At 38.0% G+C, this 21,207-nt stretch overlaps 1 protein-coding gene across 6 annotated transcripts in view; it reads right to left on the bottom strand.

Annotated features, from left to right (window-relative positions):
- The window catches only part of LOC100032987 (disintegrin and metalloproteinase domain-containing protein 18), a 192,919-nt gene that overhangs the window by 67,420 nt on the left and 104,292 nt on the right, over positions 1 to 21,207 (bottom strand). For all 6 annotated transcript variants that reach the window (XM_007476372.3, XM_007476376.3, XM_007476373.3 and 3 more), the window contains 2 exons: positions 19,669 to 19,773; positions 1,523 to 1,721 (listed from right to left, as the gene is read on the bottom strand). In XM_007476372.3, coding sequence (XP_007476434.2) covers positions 1,523 to 1,721; positions 19,669 to 19,773 — 304 coding nt within the window. The remainder of the gene's footprint in view (positions 1 to 1,522; positions 1,722 to 19,668; positions 19,774 to 21,207) is intronic.

Genomic DNA, 21,207 nt, shown 5'->3' with positions numbered 1-21,207 from the left:
TTTTGCCTCTAGTAGACAATAAAGTCATAAGAGTTTATTCATAGTTAGGTGGTGTAGTGAATAGCATGTCAGCCCTGAGGTCAGGAAGACACATATCTTCCCAAGTTGAATAAGACATTTACTAGCTGTGTGATGCTGGGAAAGTCACGTAATCCTGGATGCCCCAATTCCTCATCTATAAAATGATCTGGAGAAGGTGATGGCAAACCACTCTAGCATCTCTGCCAAGAAAACTCCAAATGGTGTTACAAAGAGTTGGACATGACTGAAACTACTAAACAACAAAAGGCAAGTCACATCCATTTTCGCTACTGGATGTTTCCAAGTCACTGAAGTGTGGAATTCAGATGACCACTCAGATTCTCTGTTCCCTAACAGTGGCCCTATCTTAAGTTTTTCTGCCTAGAAACCATGTTTTGGCCCACTATTTCAGACAAGCACTACAATTTCCTCACTTTTCTTAATTATTAATCTCACCATCTCTGCCACTCAGACCAGAAATCATGCCCTCGAGGCTTGAAAACTTCTAGCTCCCAAATTTCCCTTGTTTGTGCCAGCTGACTTGATTGATCTGCTTAGAGCTACTACATTAAATAGGGCACAGTCATGGCCCACTTTATTCTCTCCCCCTTGCCATCTTTTCAACAGCTGATTTCAAACCAAAAATCATACCACAGAGGTTTTGACCTAATATGTGTGGAATTTTTGCTTTGGTGCCTGCTCTCCTCCTGTGACTCTCTCATCTTGACCTACTGTTCCTGGTAGGCTTTAGCCATGTTTCACTTCATTCTCTATATCCTAGATAGCCACTTTGTTGCTAAACATACCCCCTCCCAACCCTCTCACCCAAGCCCCAAGACTCCAATTGAGGAGCCATGGTCAAATCAACTCTTTCCTTATTACTGACAGGAGTTTTATCAATTTTCTCCCCCAAGTCTTCACCCATCATTACTAAAAGAGAATTTAAAATTGTGAATCAAATCGTGCCCTTCTTTGGTTACCCTTCCCCTATGTGTGGACAGGTAGGTGAAATAGTGGATAGAGTACCAGGCCTGGAGTCAGGAGGACCTGCATTCAAATATGACCTCGGATGCCTACTAGCCATTGTGACTCTGGACAAGTCACTTAACTATGGTAGCCTCAGTTTCCTTATTTGTAAAACAAAAAGGAAAATTTGTAAAATAGAGAAGGAAAAGGCAAACTAGTATCTTTGCCATGAAAACCCCAAATGGAGTCATGAAGAGTTGGACACAAATACAACAAACAATCCCTAAGTGTACTGTTTTCCCTTGTAAGAATGTAAGCTCCTTGATGGCAGGGACTCTGATTTTGTATTTGTAACCCCAAGGCTTAGCCCAGTGCTTGGCACATAGTACTTAATACAAGTATTTTCAGTCAACCAATCTACTACTAAATTCTAATTTTCTTTAAAAGAAGGTTTAAATCAATCCTTTTTAAAAATATTTAAATAGTGCTGAATAAGGCTTCAGAAGAATTTGAATTTAGTAGAAAACTATATTACCTGATCCAAATATAGCTTTACACTGGTCGTTTATGTCAGCACATATTCCATTAACACAAAAGGCAGTATTCTTATGGCACTTTTCACCATTCCGTACAAAAGTATCAGGTACACATTCGTGAGATGTTCCATTGCAAAAATCATTAAAATCACATTCTTCATTTACTTTAGGCCTACATATTTTACCTCTCTTCTGAAACTAACAGAAAAAGGAAAACAAGAAATATGGCATTGTCGAAGCGACACTTGTTAAAAAATATCTTTTAACTATCATCGAAGTGAAACTAATATAATCATATTAATTTTTTGTCAAGTTTGTGATGAAACCAGATAATCTTTTATTTCATTTTTTTTCTATTTGATATTCTGAGGGAACTTGTTACTTCAAAAATCTGTAATTAAACCACATCTCTAAAGAAACAAAGTACATTGCAATACAAAGACATTAGACAACAAGGTTCTGGCCTTTGGTACTGTCCATGAGCATTCCCTTCTCTGATCCTCTTTTTTTAAGATTTCCTGGCACTATTTTCTCCCATTTCTTCTATTTATGTGAATACTTTTCAGTCTCTTTTGCTGGATCTTCATTCAAATCATAGACTAACCCCAGATATCTCACAATACACTATTTAGGATCCCCTTCTCTTCTCTTCTCCTTCTATATTATTTCACTAGATGATCTGATCAGTTCCCATGGATTAATTTTAATCTCTTTGCTGATGTTTCTCAGATCTACTTGTCCAACCCTAAACTCTGCCTCTTGGATATCTTAAATTGATTGTCACATTTAAATATTAAAATTTCCCCAAAACCTTCCTCTCTTCCAAAGTTCCCTATCAGTGTTAAAAGTACCACCATTCTTTTAATCACCTAGACTAACAATCTAGATATCATTGACACCTCACTCTTTACCCCAACCCTTTTCTTAGTACCTTTTTAAGTGCTTTTTAAAGTACCTTTATTACCTGAACCTTACTACTCTTAGTTTTCTTATATCTTTCTTCCCCCAGCTTCCCCATCCACTTACAGTACATAGAGCACTGGACCTGGAGGCAGGCAGGAAGACCTGAGTTCAGACCTGGCCTCTGACATTTACTAGCTATTTGACTCTGGGCAAGTCACTTAACCCTGCATGCCTCAGTTCCTTATCTGTAAAATGAGTTGGAGAAGGAAATGGCAAATCACTCCAGTATCTATTAAATTGGAGTCCCAAAAAGTCAGACATGACTAAAATGACTGAACCACAAAAATATTATGGCTGCCAGACATTTTCACTGGATGTTCCCCAGTCCTGGAATTTTCTCTCTCCTCATCTTTGCTTCCTGTCTTCCCTGATTTTCTTCAAAATTCTATCTTCTGCAAGAATTCTTTCCTAATCCTTCATAATTTTAATGCCTTCCCCCTGAATTATCTCAATTTTATCCTGTATATATCTTGTTTATACATTGTTGTTTCCATGCTGTCTTCTCCATTAAACTGTGAGCTTCTTGAGAGAAGGAATTGGTTTTGTTGTTTTCTCTTTTTATGAGTTTTGTTTTTTACTTTTAATGCATTTTCAGTGCTTAGCATAGTACCTAGAACATAATAGGCAATTAATAAATGCTTGTTGATTTGACTTGAAACTATGAGTATGATTTTTGTTAGTGTTATACTGGCAGTGGGAATATTCCAATAATTAGAGAAAAGAATCATCTGTATACATGGTGCTTAGGCACATATAAATTCACAAAAATTATTTTTGATCAATTTTCACTTAAGTAATTTCTATTCATACTCTAGAATGAACTGGAAAGCATTTATTAAATACCTACTATATGATAAGTCCTGAGGATACAAATGCCAAGGTGAAATTAGTCCCTATCCTAAAGGAGCTTACATTCTAATAGAGGAAATATCACCACATAGAGGGGAAAGAGGCCAACAAGAAAGTTACAGGGATAGTGAATGAAACTATAGTGGATTAGATTGGTGTCCAGATGCAACAACTGATATGATTTAATTATAGATGAAGAACCAGAAAACTAGGTTGGGAGAATTCTACCTTTTGTATCATGAGCTATCCAAATTTCTATTTTTATCACCAAGTAATTTAGTACCATACCTACTGGACAATTGGGAAACATAGTCTGAGAGAAAAAAGATTCTAGAGCATCTTTTTGAGCTCCAACACTAAGAGGCTAGGTAGGCAACCTGAAGATAGAGAATATGTTCTCTGGGCAATACAACTGCCATCAGCTATGAGGGAAACTATAAAGGTATAGACTATACAGATAGTAGTAAAAGGACCAGAAAAAACCTGTAGGAACTAGAATTATTTCAAGAGCTACCAGAGGTATATGCTATAAAAGAAGCTATGATGCATATCATAGGAGAGCCTTTAAGATAAGCTTTGAGTTTTTGTTGTTAAAGCTCTACCTTGGGTAGTATTGTAAGTGACTGAAACTACACATGTTTCTAGAAAAATTGCTTAGTAGTGAGTACTGTCCTATTATATACTATGGATTCTGTTTGTTCCCCTTAGTTTCTAAATAAACCTAAAAATATTTTGGGTCTGGTATGCCTATGTGCTTGTAAAAGATTACATTCTAGAAATGTGAAAGATCCTAAAGTTATATTATCTTGAAGCAATGACTCAGAGAACTTAGAAGTACCCTAATAGGTACCTGGAAATTTTCTGTTGGGAAAGAATCTTTGGCAAAAGGATTTAATAATAAAATATGAACTATCACCTCAAGAATAGCATTTAACTATGAACATCTTCAAGACTCAGAGGATTTGAAATAATTCATCAACAAAAATCAATTGCCTAAAAGTAAAGTAGAGGGATGCATCTCAAGATAGGAAAAGTGAGTGCAAGTTGAATAGTTCAGGTATCACTACTTCAGCAAGGGCCAAACAATAAGTACCAATGAGACAATAATAAAAAAAAATTAGAATACTCAGCTGCTAAAGTGATCCCCTGAGGTTTCCTCTTCTCTCCAACTCAGTTCACATCTTACAGATGTTTTCAGCCACTCTCCTCCTTTGCCCCATCTCACACAAGGAGGTGACTCTTCACTTTGACAAGGAAAATACTTCTGCTTGCACAAGTGATCCCATTCCTATCTCATTTTTCCCAAAAGATTGCTTCCACTATAGCCCCTATTTTCTCACTTATTTTCAGTCTCTCCTATCTAGCAGCTGCTTTCTTTCTACAAACATGCCCACATCTCTCCTATTCCCAGAAAACCTTTGTTTTGTCCATCCATCTATGCTAAGTGTAGTGCTGTCTCGTTCATTTTGTGACTGATTTCCTTGAGAAAGCCATCTATTATAATGAGTTTCTTTCCTTTCATTCTTGAGTGATCCTTCTCATTTTCCATTGTTGGATCATCATCGCATTCACTCCCATTAACCATGAAAGTCCTATATCACTTCACTTGATTATCATCTCAGCTCCCAGGGGTTTAATTATCGTCTCAATGTTGATGATTTTCAAATCTGTTTATCTATTCCTAATCTCTGTTATCCCATAGTCTCGTTTCTGATTACCTATTAGATGTTTCAAATAGAATATCCCAGACACCATGAACTTAACATAGCAAACTGACTTCATTAACAGTCCTTCCTCTTCCCAGCTTCCATCTTACTGCCAACAGTGCCCCCTATCCTCCTGGCACCCCCTTGTTGTCATCCTTTACTCATCACTCTCTCTCATCCTCATATCTAATCTGCTGCCAAAGCCTGTCAAAGATACCTTCCTAAGACCTCTGGGCCTCCCCTGACGGCCACCATCCTGATGCGGGCTCTCAGCACCTCATGCCTAGACTGTTGCACGAGCCAGCTGGTTGGTCTCCTTGCCCTCGCTTCAGTTTGTCCTCCACTCAGATGCCAGTGATATACTTCAATATGCAAGTCTGACACTGTCACCCACGTAGGTGCCTTATTACTTCCAAGATCAAATGTAAAATCTTCGGTTTGGCTTTCAGGGCCTTTCACAACCTGGTCCCCACTTTCCAGTCTTCTTATGCCTTATATTCCCCACACCTATTTTGTATTCTGCAATGCAGTGACACTGGCCTCCTTTCTCTCCTCAAAGCACTCCATCTCCTAATTCCAGGTTTGTTCACTGGCTGTCCCTGCTGCCTGAATGTTCTCACTCCTCACTTCTATTTCCCAGTATCTTTTGAATTCTAATTTAAATCCTATATCTATTAAAAAGGCTTTAACAGTCCTTAATTACAGTGCCTTCTATACCGACCATCACCAAACTACCCTTTGTATATCCTATTAGTACAAGCTGTTGGCACATTATTTCACGCTTTAGGCCATAAAACTGGGACTGTCTTCTGGCTTCCTTTGAATCCTCCATGCTTAAAGCAGTGCCTCGACATGCAGGCCCTTTAGAACTACCAGTCAGGGACTTCCAGGTAAACATGGCTGCAATCTAGACACCACACGTTTCCTCTCCCCGTCACCGAACAAAATAGACTACATCAAAGGAGCATAAAAATCACCTTTGGAGGATCAGAAGGACTCCCCAGTACTCCCCAGTACCCCACAGAGGCAAAGGTACGTGGGGTTTGAACAGTTCCACACTATAATAAGAAGGAGGAAAAGCTTGCACAAAAATGTGAACTGAGCCACCCTTCCCCCACCCACCTCCCCCACCAAACCAGAGTGAGCTACCTGAGCACTCACTGGGACAGCGAGTGAGTGGGAAACGTCTCTGTCTGGGGGTGGGGGGGGGGGGACTCCAGGGTCCTTGGGATCTGGGGGCTGCCAGGAAACAACATCGTAGGGCTGTTTCATGGGAGAATCCTGCGCTGAGCACAGGGGCCTCAGAGCTGCACTCAGGGTGGTTGCGCTGAGTATCTGGGCGGAGCTAAACACCAGGGATGGACCACGCACTGATTATCTGGGTGGAGCTGAACACCTGGGCAGTTTGGCTGTGATCAGGGCCCCAGCTCTCTAAGAAACCTCGGAGGCTGGGAAGAACTAGTCTGAGGCAACCTAAATTCACAGAAAAAAAACGCCCATATCACCCAGACCCCAGACCAAAAAGGAAAGGGGAATAAAACCACCAAAGGGATAGCTCACATGGCCCAAAATCAAGCCTCCAGGAAAAAAGGGAAAAAGGTGACTATTGAAAACTTTTATGGTGGGAGTACCCAAGGAAAAGAAGAGAATGAGGATGAAATCCAAAAAAAATCAGAACATGCCTCCCAAAATGGAAACTATCAACAAGCTCTGGAAGATCTCAAACTGGAGCCTACCCAAAAGATGGAAACCTTCTAGAAAGAAAAATGGCAGAAAGAGATCAGCAGTCTGATAGATAAGACTGCACAATTGGAGAAAGAGCGGGAAGCATCCAATAGAAGGGCAGACAAAGCTGAAAAGCAAAACCAGTCCCTAATGACCAGAATTAAGCAACTCAAAGAAAGTGAGATCATAAAACAGCAAGAATCAAAAAAAGCAAACCCAAAAAATTAATGAATTAGAAGAAAACAAAAAATATCTCACTGAAAAGGTCACAGACTTGGAAAACAGAGGAAGAAGAGACAACCTCCGAATTATCGGTCTCCCAGAAAAATCAGAGATAAACAATAATCTCAATGTTAATCTACAGGAGATTACTGAAGAAAATTGCCCACACATTCTGGAGCAAGGGGGCAAAATAGAAATAGAAAGGATTCTTAGCACACACTCTATACTAAATCCCCAAAAGACAACCCCCAGGAATGTAATTGCCAAATACAAGAGCTTCCAAGAAAAGGAGAAAATCCTACAAGAAGCCAAGAAGAGGAGCTTCAGATATAGGGGAGCTCCCATAAGAATCACACATGACTTAGCGGCTAACACACTAAGAGACTTCAAAGCATGGAACACGATATTTAGAAAGGCAAGAAAGCTGGGTCTCCAACCAAGAATCAACTACCCAGCAAAACTGACTAAATACTTCCAGGGGAAAGTACGGGCATTCAACAAAAAAGAAGACTTCCAAGTATTTGCTAAGAAAAGACCAAATCTTAGTGGAAAATTTGATATACAAGCACAGAAAGCAAGAGAAACATGAAAAGGTAAATATGAAAGAAAGGGAAAAGGAGATGAATCTTATCTTTTTCTTTAAGTCAAACTCTCTTCTATAAGGACTACATTTACATCAAATTATATATATTAATATGTGGGGAAAATGTTTTGTGTAACTCTCAAAAATTGAATGCATCATAAGAGTAGTTAGAAGAAACATGCATAGGGAAAGATTGGGGCATTAAGAAGATTTGGTGAAAGTGGGGGCAAAGAAAGGAAAAGGGAGGGGGGAACCGTCAATAATACTAAGATTTACTTTAAGAAATGGGGGGGGGGCTTAATAGAATAATCTTTCCCATATAAAGATACACATGGGAAGGGGAGGGGAAGAACTCTCATATGAGAAGGAGAGGAAGAGAGCTTGAAATGGAATTACTTAAACCTTACTCTCAGTGAAATCAAATCTGAGAGGGAAGAACATCTAGATCCAGTGGGATCCTGAATTCTATCTTATCCAACAGGGCAAGAAAGAAAGGAAAACTAAGGAGGGGTTTTAAATTAAGGAGTATAAAAAGGGAGGGAAGGAGAGGGGGGAGGGGAAGGGAGCATAAAAAGGGAGGGGCTAGAAAGGGAAGCATCTCAAGGGAGGGGACTAGGGGGACTGACCTAAAGTAAATCACTGGTTCAAAAGGAGAAAGCTAAAGAAGAAAGGTCAGAACTAGGGGAAGATATCAAAATGCCAGCGAATCCACAAATGACAATGATAACTTTGAACATGAATGGGATGAACTCACCCATAAAATGTAGACAAATAGCAGATTGGATTAGAACCCAAAACCCTACCATCTGTTGTCTTCAAGAAACACATATGGGACTTCCGGTTAAGATGGCGGCTTAGAGAAAGCTGAAGTTCAGATCTCCGGAAAACCCTTCCCGACCGATCTCAAACTAGAAGCTCCTAAGGCGCCGAAATTCAAAGCGATCAACAGCACAGACCCTGGGAACCCTCCTCCTGGACCTGGACCCGGTTCAAAAGGTACGGCTCCCCTTAAAAGCCAGAACCCGAGATCCCTCGGACCTCAGGGGTAGGAGCGCAGAGTCCAAGGCTCCCGGAAGCCGCAGCCGCGCCGGGCTCAGAGAGCAGGGTCTGAGGAACAACAACCCTCAGGGTCTTCTACCCAAGTCCCAGTCCGGATGAAAGTTACTGCCTGGGGCTTCCGCTGCAAAGAGCCGGTCAGTCAAAGAGCCGGTCGGTCCGGGTGAAAGTTACTGCCTGGGGCCTCCGCTGCAAAGAGCCGGTTGGTCCGGGTGAAAGTTACTGCCTGGGGCCTCCGCTGCAGAGAGCTGGTCAAAACAACAGCAACCCTCAGGGCGGGCAAGACAGCCTCACGGGCTGGATCCTGCTATCCAAGTCTCAGTGAAAGTCTGTGCTCTCGGAGCTTTGGGAAGCAGCAGCCCATCCCCCCGCAGACCGACGAAACAGCCTCACGGCCAGGGATTCTGAAGGCAACTTCCGGAAATCGAGCCAGGGGGAGAGTGTGGCCTCGTGGTCCGACCCTTCCATTCCAGTTCCAGTGAGGCATATTCAGTTTAACCCAGGGAACGCTCATAGAACCAACATCTGCCCAGGACTAAAGCCTCTGATCACCAGACAAAGACAAGAAAAGCCAATCCTCCACGTTCAGAGATGACAAACTCCACAGAAGCACAGAAGCCCCAAAATACCAAGAAAAATAAGAAGAAAGGGGCGACTCTGGACACATTCTATGGAGCCAAAATACAAAATACAGAGCAGATAGAAGAAGATATACAAGAAAATTCTCCAAAATCTTCCAAAGGAAATAGAAACTCTCCACAAACCCATGAAGAATTTGAATCAGAAAGGACCAAAAAGATGGAAGCCCTCTGGGAGGAAAAGTGGGAAATGATGCAAAAGAAATTCACGCATCTACAAAACCAGTTTGACCAAACTGTAAAAGAAAACCAGGCTTTAAAGCAAGAACTAATAAAGCAAAGCCAAAACACCAAGAAATTAGAAGAGAACATAAAATATCTCACCGACAAGGTGATAGATCTGGAAAACAGGGGGAGAAGAGAAAATTTAAGAATAATTAGACTCCCAGAAAAGCCAGAAATAAACACCAAACTGGACATGGTGATACAAGATATAATCAAAGAAAATTGCCCAGAGATTCTAGAACAAGGGGGCAATACATCCACTGACAGAGCTCACAGAACACCTTCAACACTAAACCCCCAAAAGACAACTCCCAGGAATGTAATTGCCAAATTCCAAAGCTATCAAACAAAAGAAAAAATCCTACAGGAAGCCAGAAAAAGACAATTTAGATATAAAGGAATGCCAATCAGGGTCACACAAGACCTTGCAAGTTCTACGCTGAATGATCGTAAGGCATGGAACATGATCTTCAGAAAGGCAAGAGAGCTGGGTCTCCAACCAAGAATCAGCTACCCAGCAAAACTGACTATATACTTCCAAGGGAAAGTATGGGCATTCAACAAAATAGAAGACTTCCAACTTTTTGCAAAGAAAAGACCAGAGCTCTGTGGAAAGTTTGATACCGAAAATCAAAGAGCAAGGAATACCTGAAAAGGTAAATATTAAGGAAAGGGGAAAAATGTTATCTTCTTTTACTCAAACTCTCTTCTATAAGGACTACATTTATATCAACCTATGTATACTAATATGTGGGGAAAATGTAATGTATAAATAGGGGGTAAAGAAAGACCAAATAGAATCATGGTTCTCACACAAAGATTCACAGGGGAAGGGGAGGGGAAGAAAACTCCTATAAGAAGGAGAGGAAGAGGGGGGGGGGGTTTACTTAAACCTCAATCTCAGGGAAATCAACTCTGAGAGGGAAAAACATCCAGATCCATTGGGATCTTGAATTCTATCTTACCCAACAAGGGTAAGGAGAAGGGAAAACCAAGGGGGGAGGGGGAGAGGGAGAACAAAAAGGGAGGGAAAGAGAGGGGGGAGGGGGAGGGAACAAAAAGGGAGGGACTAAAAAGGGAAACATCAAGGGAGGGGACAAGGGGGACTGATTCAAAGTAAATCACTGGACTAAAAGGTAGAGCCGAAGAAGAAAAGGTTAGAATTAGGGAAGGCAATCAAAATGCCAGGGAGTCCACAAATGACAATCATAACTTTGAACGTGAATGGGATGAACTCACCCATAAAACGTAGACGAATAGCTGAATGGATTACAATCCAAAACCCTACCATATGCTGTCTTCAAGAAACACACATGAGGTGGGTTGACACCCACAAGGTCAGAATTAAAGGATGGAGTAAGACCTTCTGGGCCTCAACTGATAGAAAGAAGGCAGGAGTGGTAATCATGATATCTGATAAAGCCAATGCAAAAATAGACCTGATCAAAAGGGATAGGGAAGGTAATTATATTTTGTTAAAAGGGACTCTAGACAATGAGGAAATATCATTAATCAACATGTATGCACCAAATAATATAGCACCCAAATTTCTAATGGAGAAACTAGGAGAATTGAAGGAAGAAATAGACAATAAAACCATACTAGTGGGAGACTTAAACCAACCATTATCAAATTTAGATAAATCAAATCAAAAAATAAATAAGAAAGAGGTAAAAGAAGTGAATGAAATCTTAGAAAAATTAGAATTAATAGACATATGGAGAAAAATAAATAGGGATAAAAAGGAATACACCTTCTTCTCAGCACCACATGGCACATTCACAAAAATTGACCATACATTAGGTCACAGAAACATAGCACACAAATGCAAAAAAGCAGAAATAATGAATGCAGCCTTCTCAGATCACAAGGCAATAAAAATAATGATTAGTAATGGTACATGGAAAACCAAATCTAAAACCAATTGGAAATTAAACAATATGATACTCCAAAACCGTTTAGCTAAAGAAGAAATCATAGAAACAATTAATAATTTCATCAAGGAAAATGACAATGGCGAAACATCCTTTCAAACCTTTTGGGATGCAGCCAAAGCGGTAATCAGAGGCAAATTCATATCCCTGAAAGCTCATATTAACAAACAAGGGAGAGCAGAGATCAATCAATTGGAAATGCAATTGAAAAAACTCGAAAGCGATCAAATTAAAACCCCCAGCAGAAAACCAAACTAGAAATCCTAAAAATTAAGGGAGAAATTAATAAAATCGAAAGTGATAGAACTATTGATTTAATAAATAAGACAAGAAGCTGGTACTTTGAAAAAACAAACAAAATAGACAAAGTACTGGTCAATCTAATTAAAAAAAGGAAGGAAGAAAAGCAAATTCACAGCATTAAAGATGAAAAGGGGGACAGCACCTCCAATGAGGAGGAAATTAAGGCAATCATTAGAAATTACTTTGCCCAATTATATGGCAATAAATACACCAATTTAGGAGAAATGGATGAATATATACAAAAATACAAACTGCCTAGACTAACAGAAGAGGAAATAGAATTCTTAAATAATCCCATATCAGAAATTGAAATCCATCAAGCCATCAAAGAACTTCCTAAGAAAAAATCCCCAGGGCCTGATGGATTCACCTGTGAATTCTATCAAACATTCAGAGAACAGTTAACCCCAATACTATACAAACTATTTGACATAATAAGCAAAGAGGGAGTTCTACCAAACTCCTTTTACGACACAAACATGGTACTGATTCCAAAACCAGGCAGGTCAAAAACAGAGAAAGAAAACTATAGACCAATCTCCCTAATGAATATAGATGCAAAAATTTTAAATAGGATACTAGCAAAAAGACTCCAGCAAGTGATCAGAAGGATCATTCACCATGATCAAGTAGGATTCATACCAGGGATGCAGGGCTGGTTCAACATTAGGAAAACCATCCACATAATTGACCACATCAACAAGCAAACTAGCAAGAACCACATGATTATTTCAATAGATGCAGAAAAAGCCTTTGATAAAATACAACACCCATTCCTATTAAAAACACTAGAAAGCATAGGAATAGAAGGGTCATTCCTAAAAATAATAAACAGTATATATCTAAAACCAACAGCTAATATCATCTGCAATGGGGATAAACTAGATGCATTCCCAATAAGATCAGGAGTGAAACAAGGATGCCCATTATCACCTCTACTATTTGACATTGTACTAGAAACACTAGCAGTAGCAATTAGAGAAGATAAAGAAATTGAAGGCATCAGAATAGGCAAGGAGGAGACCAAGTTATCACTCTTTGCGGATGACATGATGGTCTACTTAAAGAATCCTAGAGATTCAACCAAAAAGCTAATTGAAATAATCAACAACTTTAGCAAAGTTGCAGGATACAAAATAAACCCACATAAATCATCAGCTTTTCTATATATCTCCAACACAGCTCAGCAGCAAGAACTAGAAAGAGAAATCCCATTCAAAATCACCTTAGACAAAATAAAATACCTAGGAATCTATCTCCCAAGACAAACACAGGAACTATATGAACACAACTACAAAACACTCGCCACACAACTAAAACTAGACTTGAACAATTGGAAAAACATTAACTGCTCATGGATAGGACGAGCCAATATAATAAAAATGACCATCCTACCCAAACTTATTTATCTATTTAGTGCCATACCCATTGAACTACCAAAATACTTCTTCACTGATTTAGAAAAAACCATAACAAAGTTCATTTGGAAGAACAAAAGATCAAGGATATCCAGGGAAATAATGAAAAAAAACACATATGATGGGGGCCTTGCAGTCCCAGACCTCAAACTATATTACAAAGCAGCAGTCATCAAAACAATTTGGTACTGGCTAAGAAACAGAAAGGAAGATCAGTGGAATAGACTGGGGGAAAACGACCTCAGCAAGACAGTATACGATAAACCCAAAGATCCCAGCTTTTGGGACAAAAATCCACTATTCGATAAAAACTGCTGGGAAAATTGGAAGACAGTGTGGGAGAGACTAGGAATAGATCAACACCTCACACCCTACACCAAGATAAATTCAAAATGGGTGAGTGACTTAAACATAAAGAAGGAAACCATAAGTAAATTGGGTAAACACAGAATAGTATACATGTCAGACCTTTGGGAGGGGAAAGGCTTTAAAACCAAGCAAGATATAGAAAGAATCACAAAATGTAAAATAAATAATTTTGACTACATCAAACTAAAAAGCTTTTGTACAAACAAAACCAATATAACTAAAATCAGAAGGGAAACAACAAATTGGGAAAAAATCTTCATAGAAACCTCTGACAAAGGTTTAATTACTCATATTTATAATGAGCTAAATCAATTGTACAAAAAATCAAGCCATTCTCCAATTGATAAATGGGCAAGGGAAATGGATAGGCAGTTCTCAGATAAAGAAATCAAAACTATTAACAAGCATATGAAGAAGTGTTCTACATCTCTTATAATCAGAGAGATGCAAATCAAAACAACTCTGAGGTATCACCTCACACCTAGCAGATTGGCTAACATAACAGCAAAGGAAAGTAATGAATGCTGGAGGGGATGTGGCAAAGTAGGGACATTAATTCATTGCTGGTGGAGTTGTGAACTGATCCAACCATTCTGGAGGGCAATTTGGAACTATGCCCAAAGGGCGACAAAAGAATATCTACCCTTTGACCCAGCCATAGCACTGCTGGGTCTGTACCCCAAAGAGATAATGGACACAAAGACTTGTACAAAAATATTCATAGCTGCGCTCTTTGTGGTGGCCCAAAACTGGAAAACGAGGGGATGCCCATCAATTGGGGAATGGCTGAACAAACTGTGGTATATGTTGGTGATGGAATACTATTGTGCTCAAAGGAATAATAAAGTGGAGAAGTTCCATGGAGACTGGAACAACCTCCAGGAAGTGATGCAGAGCGAGAGGAGCAGAACCAGGAGAACATTGTACACAGAGACTAATACACTGTGGTATAATCGAACGTAATGGACTTCTACATTAGGGGCGGTGTAATGTCCCTGAACAACTTTCAGGGATCCAGGAGAAAAAAAAAACACCATTCATAAGCAAAGGATAAACTATGGGAGTGGAAACACCGAGAAAAAGCAACTGCCTGAATACAGAGGTTGAGGGGACATGACAGAGGATAGACTTTAAATGAACACTCTAATGCAAATACTATCAACAAAGCAATGGGTTCAAATCAAGAAAACATCTAATGCCCAGTGGACTCACGCGTCGGCTATGGGGGGTGGGGGGGAGGAAAAGAAAATGATCTATGTCTTTAACGAATAATGCTTGGAAATGATCAAATAAAATATATTTAAAAAAAAAAGAAAAAAAAAAAAGAAACACATATGAGGCGGGTCAATACTCACAAGGTTACAATTAAAGGTTGGAGTAAGACCTTTTAGGCCTCAACTGATAGAAAGAAGGCAGGAGTTGCAATCATGATATCTGACAAAGCCAAAGCACAAATAGACCTGATCAAAAGGGATAGGGAAGGTAAATATATTCTGCTAAAAGGGAGTATAGACAATGAGGAAATATCACTAATCAACATGTATGCACCAAATGGTATAGCATCCAAATTTTTAATAGAGAAACTAGGAGAATTGAAGGAGGAAATAGACAGTAAAACCATATTAGTGGGAGACTTGAACCAACCACTATCAAATTTAGATAAATCAAACCAAAAAATAAACAAGAAAGAGGTAAAAGAGGTGAATGAAATCTTAGAAAAATTAGAGTTAATAGACATATGGGGAAAAATAAATAGGAACAAAAAGGAATACACCTTCTTTTCAGCACCACATGGCACATTCACAAAGATTGACCATACACTAGGTCACAGAAACATGGCAGTCAAATGCAAAAAAGCAGAAATAATAAATGCAGCCTTTTCAGATCACAAAGCAATAAAAATATTGATCGGTAAGGGTACATGAAGAGCCAAATCAAAAATTAATTAGAAATTAAATAATATGATACTCTAAAATCGGTTAGTTAGAGAAGAAATCATAGAAACAATTAATAATTCCGTTGAGGAAAATGACAACGGCGAGACATCCTTTCAAACCTTATGGGATGCAGCCAAGGCAGTACTTAGAGGAAAATTCATATCCCTGAGTGCATATATTAACAAATTAGGGAGGACAGAGATCAAGGAATTGGAAATGCAAATCAAAAAACTTGAGAACAAACAAATTAAAATCCCCCAGAAGAAAACCAGACTAGAGATCCTAAAAATTAAGGGAGAAATTAATAAAATCGAAAGTGATAGAACTATTGAGCTAATAAACAAGACTAGAAGCTGGTACTTTGAAAAAACAGACAAAATAGACAAAGTACTGGTCAATCTAATTTAAAAAAAGGAAAGAATAAAGGCAAATTAACAGCATCAAGGAGGAAAAGGGGGATCTCACCTCCAATGAAGAGGAAATTAAGGCAATCATTAAAAACCACTTTGCCCAACTATATGGCAATAAATATACCAACCTAGGTGATATGGATGAATATTTACAAAAATATAAATTGCCTAGACTAACAGAAGAAGAAATAGTTTTCTTAAATAATCCCATATTGGAAAAAGAAATCCAACAGGCCATCAAAGAACTTCCTAAGAAAAAATCCCCAGGGCCTGATGGATTCACCAGTGAATTCTATCAAACATTCAGAGAACAGTTAATCCAAATACTATACAAACTCTTTGACATAATAAGCAAAGAGGGAGTTCTACCAAACTCCTTTTATGACACAAACATGGTACTGATTCCAAAGCCAGGCAGGCCAAAAACAGAGAAAGAAAATTATAGACCAATCTCCCTAATGAATATAGATGCAAAAATCTTAAATACAATACTAGCAAAAAGACTCCAGCAAGTGATCAGAAGAATCATTCACCATGATCAAGTAGAATTCATACCAGGGATGCAGGGCTGGTTCAATATTAGGAAAACCATCCACATCCATAATTGACCACATCAACAAGCAAACCAACAAAAATCAAATGATTATTTCAATAGATGCAGAAAAAGCCTTTGATAAAATACAACACCCATTCCTATTAAAAACACTGGAAAGCATAGGAATAGAAGGGTCATTCCTAAAAATAATAAACAGTATATATCCAAAACCATCAGCTAATATCATCTGCAATGGGGATAAACTAAATCCATTCCCATTAAGATCAGGAGTGAAACAAAGATGCCCATTATCACCTCTATTTTTTGAGATTGTATTAGAAACACTAGCAGTAGCAATTAGAGAAGAAAAAGAAATTGAAGGCATTAAAATAGGCAAGGAGGAGACCAAATTATCGCTCTTTGCAGATGACATGATGGTCTATTTAAAGAATCCTAGAGATTCAACCAAAAAGCTAATTGAAATAATCAACAACTTTAGCAAAGTTGCAGGACACAAAATAAACCCACATAAGTCATCAGCTTTTCTATATAATTCCAACACAGCTCAGCAGCAAGAACTAGAAAGAGAAATCCCATTCAAAATTACCTTAGACAAAATAAAATACTTAGGAATCAATTTCCGAGAGAAACACAGGAACTATATGAATACAACTACAAAACACTTTCCACACAACTAAAACTAGATTTGAACAATTGGAAAAACATTAACTGCTCATGGGTAGGACGAGCCAATATAATAAAAATGACCATCCTCCCAAACTCATCTATCTATTTAGTGCCATACCCATGGAACTTCCAAAAAAATTTTTTACTGATTTCGAAAAAACCATAACAAAGTTCATTTGGAAGAACAAAAGATCAAGGATATCCAGGGAAATAATGAAAAAAAATACAAAGGAAGGGGGCCTTGCAGTCCCAGATCTCTGACTATATTATAAAGCAGCAGTCTCCAAAACAATTTGGTACTGGCTAAGAGACAGAAAGGAGGATCAGTGGAATAGACTTGGAGTAAGTGACCTCAGCAAGACAGTATATGACAAACCCAAAGATCCCAGCTTTTGGGACAAAAATCCACTATTTCATAAAAACTGCTGGGAAAATTGGAGGACAGTGTGGGAAAGATTAGGTTTAGATCAACACCTCACACCCTACACCAAGATAAATTCAAAATGGGTGAATGACTTGAACATAAAGAAGGAAACTATAAGAAAATTAGGCGAACACAGAATAGTATACATGTCAGACCTTTGGGAAGGGAAAGACTTAAAAACCAAGCAAGACTTAGAAAGATTTATAAAATGCAAAATAAATAATCTGGAATACATCAAATTAAAAAGGTTTTGTACAAACAAAACCAATGTAACTAAAATCAGAAGGGAAGCAACAAATTGAGAAACAATCTTCATAAAAAACCTCTGACAAAGGTTTAATTACTCAAAAATACAAAGAACTAAATCAATTGTACAAAAAATCAAGCCATTCTCCAATTGATAAATGGGCAAGGGACATGAACAGGCAGTTCTCAGCCAAAGAAATCAAAACTATTAATAAGCACATGAAAAAGTGCTCTACATGTCTTATAATCCGAGAGATGCAAATCAAAACAACTCTGAGGTATCACCTCACACCTAGCAGATTGGCTAACATGACAGCTATGCAAAGTAATGAATGCTGGAGGGGATGTGGCAAAGTAGGGACACTAATTCATTGCTGGTGGAGTTGTGAATTGATCCAACCATTCTGGAGGGCAATTTGGAACTATGCTCAAAGGGTGATAAAAGACTGTCTGCCCTTTGATCCAGCTATAGCACTGCTGGGTTTGTACCCCAAAGAGATAATAAGGAAAAAGACTTGTACAAGAATATTCATAGCTGCACTCTTTGTGGTGGCCGAAAACTGGAAAACGAGGGGATGCCCTCCAATTGGGGAATGGCTGAACAAATTGTGGTATACGTTGGTGATGGAATACTATTGTGCTAAAAGGAATAATAAAGTAAAGGAATTCCATGAAGACTGGAACAACCTCCAAGGAGTGATGCAGAGTGAAAGGAGCAGAACCAGGAAATCATTATACACAGAGACTGATACACTGTGGTTCAATCGAAGGTAGTGGACTTCTCCATTGGTGTCAATGAAATGTCCCTGAGCAATCTGCAGGGATCTAAAAAATACTATCCACACGCAGAGGATAAACTGTGGGAGTAAAAACAAGGAAAAGCAACTGCCTGACTACAGGGGTGGAGGTGATAGGACTGAGGAGAGACTCTAAATGAACACTCTAATGCAAATACCAACAACATGGAAATGGGTTAGAAACAGGAACACATGTGATAACCAGTGGAATCGTGCGTCGGCTATGGGAGAGGAAAGTGTGGTGGTGGGGAGGGGAGGAAAAGAAAATGATCTTTGTTTCCAGTGAATGATGTTTGGAAATGACCAAATAAAATAATGTTAAAAAAAAAAGAACTACTAGTCAACTCATTGATAACAAATATATATATATAGAAATATATATATCTGTGTGTGTATGTGTGTGTAAATATATAATATATACTATATATATATATACATATATATAAACATATAATCAAATATATAATATGATATAAGGTATAATGTAATATAAACTTTATATAATACATAAATACAAGTTATATATTATGAAATACATAACTCTAAGGTATATACATTGTATAGCTATTAATTATATAAATGTCAATATTAGTAAATTATAAATAATTATTAATAGAAATAAATGACAGATTACATCATATATAAATATAATAAATTATTAATATATGTATATCTTCCTTCTTCTAGAAATAATTGTGTCATATTTTTTAGAATATTGTTAGGAATTTTATTTTTAGTGTGATTCATTTTTTATGTTTGTTCTGAGCTTGCCTGATTAACCTTAGCTTTTCATTTTAATTGATCTTAGAATTTTCCCTATAGTCTATATATCTCACAGTCATTAATTGTCTCTATCTTGATTTCTCTTCTGATCTTCTAAAAAAAGTGTTTTTATTTAGTGAAATTTAACTTACCAGACATTATATGAGCAAGTGCCAAGAGGAGCCCAAGAATACTTCAACTAAATTCAATAAGCATTATTCAGCCCTTATTATATACTAGCAGTATGCTAGGATACAAAGTTGAAAAAACACTAGTCTCTTCTGCAGCTTACATTCTATTAGACTCAAGTGAAAAGCACATAGAAATATTATTTTAGAATGTGTATTTGATCTTACCTGACAACTGCTTGTACAACATGGTCCAGAACCACATCTTGCTGATGGTTTCAATTTACATGTCTCCTTAACACAGCAATTTTTAAATTTACATCTAGAAAATTCCTAAAAATAAATACTACAAGTTATTAACAGTATGATTTCATACCACGAGGGGAAAAGGAGGGAAAAAATCATTCACCGGAATTATCTAACAAATAATTAGGTTTATGTAATTCATACATTCTTTAAACTCCTCTTTTGCTAGATATTTATAGGTTAATGTTGTTAAATATCAATTGTGTTGTCCTAAGATTCAAGAATATATAATAAAATAGACAGTTTTCCACATCTGAAAAATCCTTAAGGGACCTCCTGTCCTAAATGGCTGAAAAATGATAAATTCCATTTAAAGTACTTCAAGTTTTTTTTCTCTTATTGAGCTAAAATCTGTGCTAATAACCTCACAAACTTTTAAGGACAAGGTCTCAGGATCTAATTTAGGCTACTTTCAATTCCATATTGATCAGCAGGACTGTGATGCTCCATTTATTGTATTAGTGTAGAACTTGGTGCAGACACTGCAGCTCAAATCTCCTCAATTCAAGAAATGTCAGCCTCAGCTTTCCCAGACAGGCATGCCATACCCAGGTGAACCCTTTATTTTTTTATTGAAAATTTTTATTTAATTGATTTAGAATATTTTTCCATAGTTACATGATTCATGTTCTTTCCCACCCTTCCTCTCCCTCACCCCATTAGCCCACCTGCAATTCCACTGGGTTTACATGTGTCATTGATTAAGACCTATTTCCATATTATTGATAATTGCACTAGGGTGATCGTTTAGAGTCTACATCCCCAATCATATTCTCATTGAACCATGTGTTCAAGCAGTTGTTTTTCTTCTGTGTTTTTACTCCAACAGATCTTTCTCTGGAATACTATTATGCTCAAAGGAATAATGAACTGGAGGAATTCCATGTGAATCAGAATGACCTCCAGGAATTGATGCAGAGTGAAAGGTGCAGAACCAGGAGAACCTTATACACAGACACTGTGGCACAATCGAATGTAAGGGACTTCTCTACTACCAGCAATGCAATGATCCAGGACAATTCTGAGGGACTTATGAGAAAGAATGCTATCCACATCCAGAGAAAGAACTGTGGGAGTAGAAACACAGAAGAAAAACTGCTTGATCACATGGTTTGATGGGGATATGTTTGGGGATGTAGATTCTAAATGATCACCCTAGTGCAAATATTACTAATATGGAAATAGGTCTTGATCAATGACACACATAAAACCCAGTGAAATTGCTCACTGTGTAAACCTTAAAATTTCACAGACTTATGAATGTTAAAAATTTTACTCCACATTGAGGAATCCTCCAATTCCCTACTTAAAATAATTCCCTACCAGATAGTGAGAACTCTACTTGAATGTAAAAACTCCTTGCTATGGGAGTATCCCTACTCCACCCCTACTTAAGACTGCTTTAGGGGAGAAAACTCCTTCCTATAGGAGGACCTCTATTCCACCCTTACTTAAGAATGC

The sequence above is a fragment of the Monodelphis domestica genome, chromosome 1 (assembly GCF_027887165.1).
Source record: "Monodelphis domestica isolate mMonDom1 chromosome 1, mMonDom1.pri, whole genome shotgun sequence".
NCBI classification, from domain to species: domain Eukaryota; kingdom Metazoa; phylum Chordata; class Mammalia; order Didelphimorphia; family Didelphidae; genus Monodelphis; species Monodelphis domestica.
This window is presented reverse-complemented; position numbering and strand designations above follow the sequence as displayed.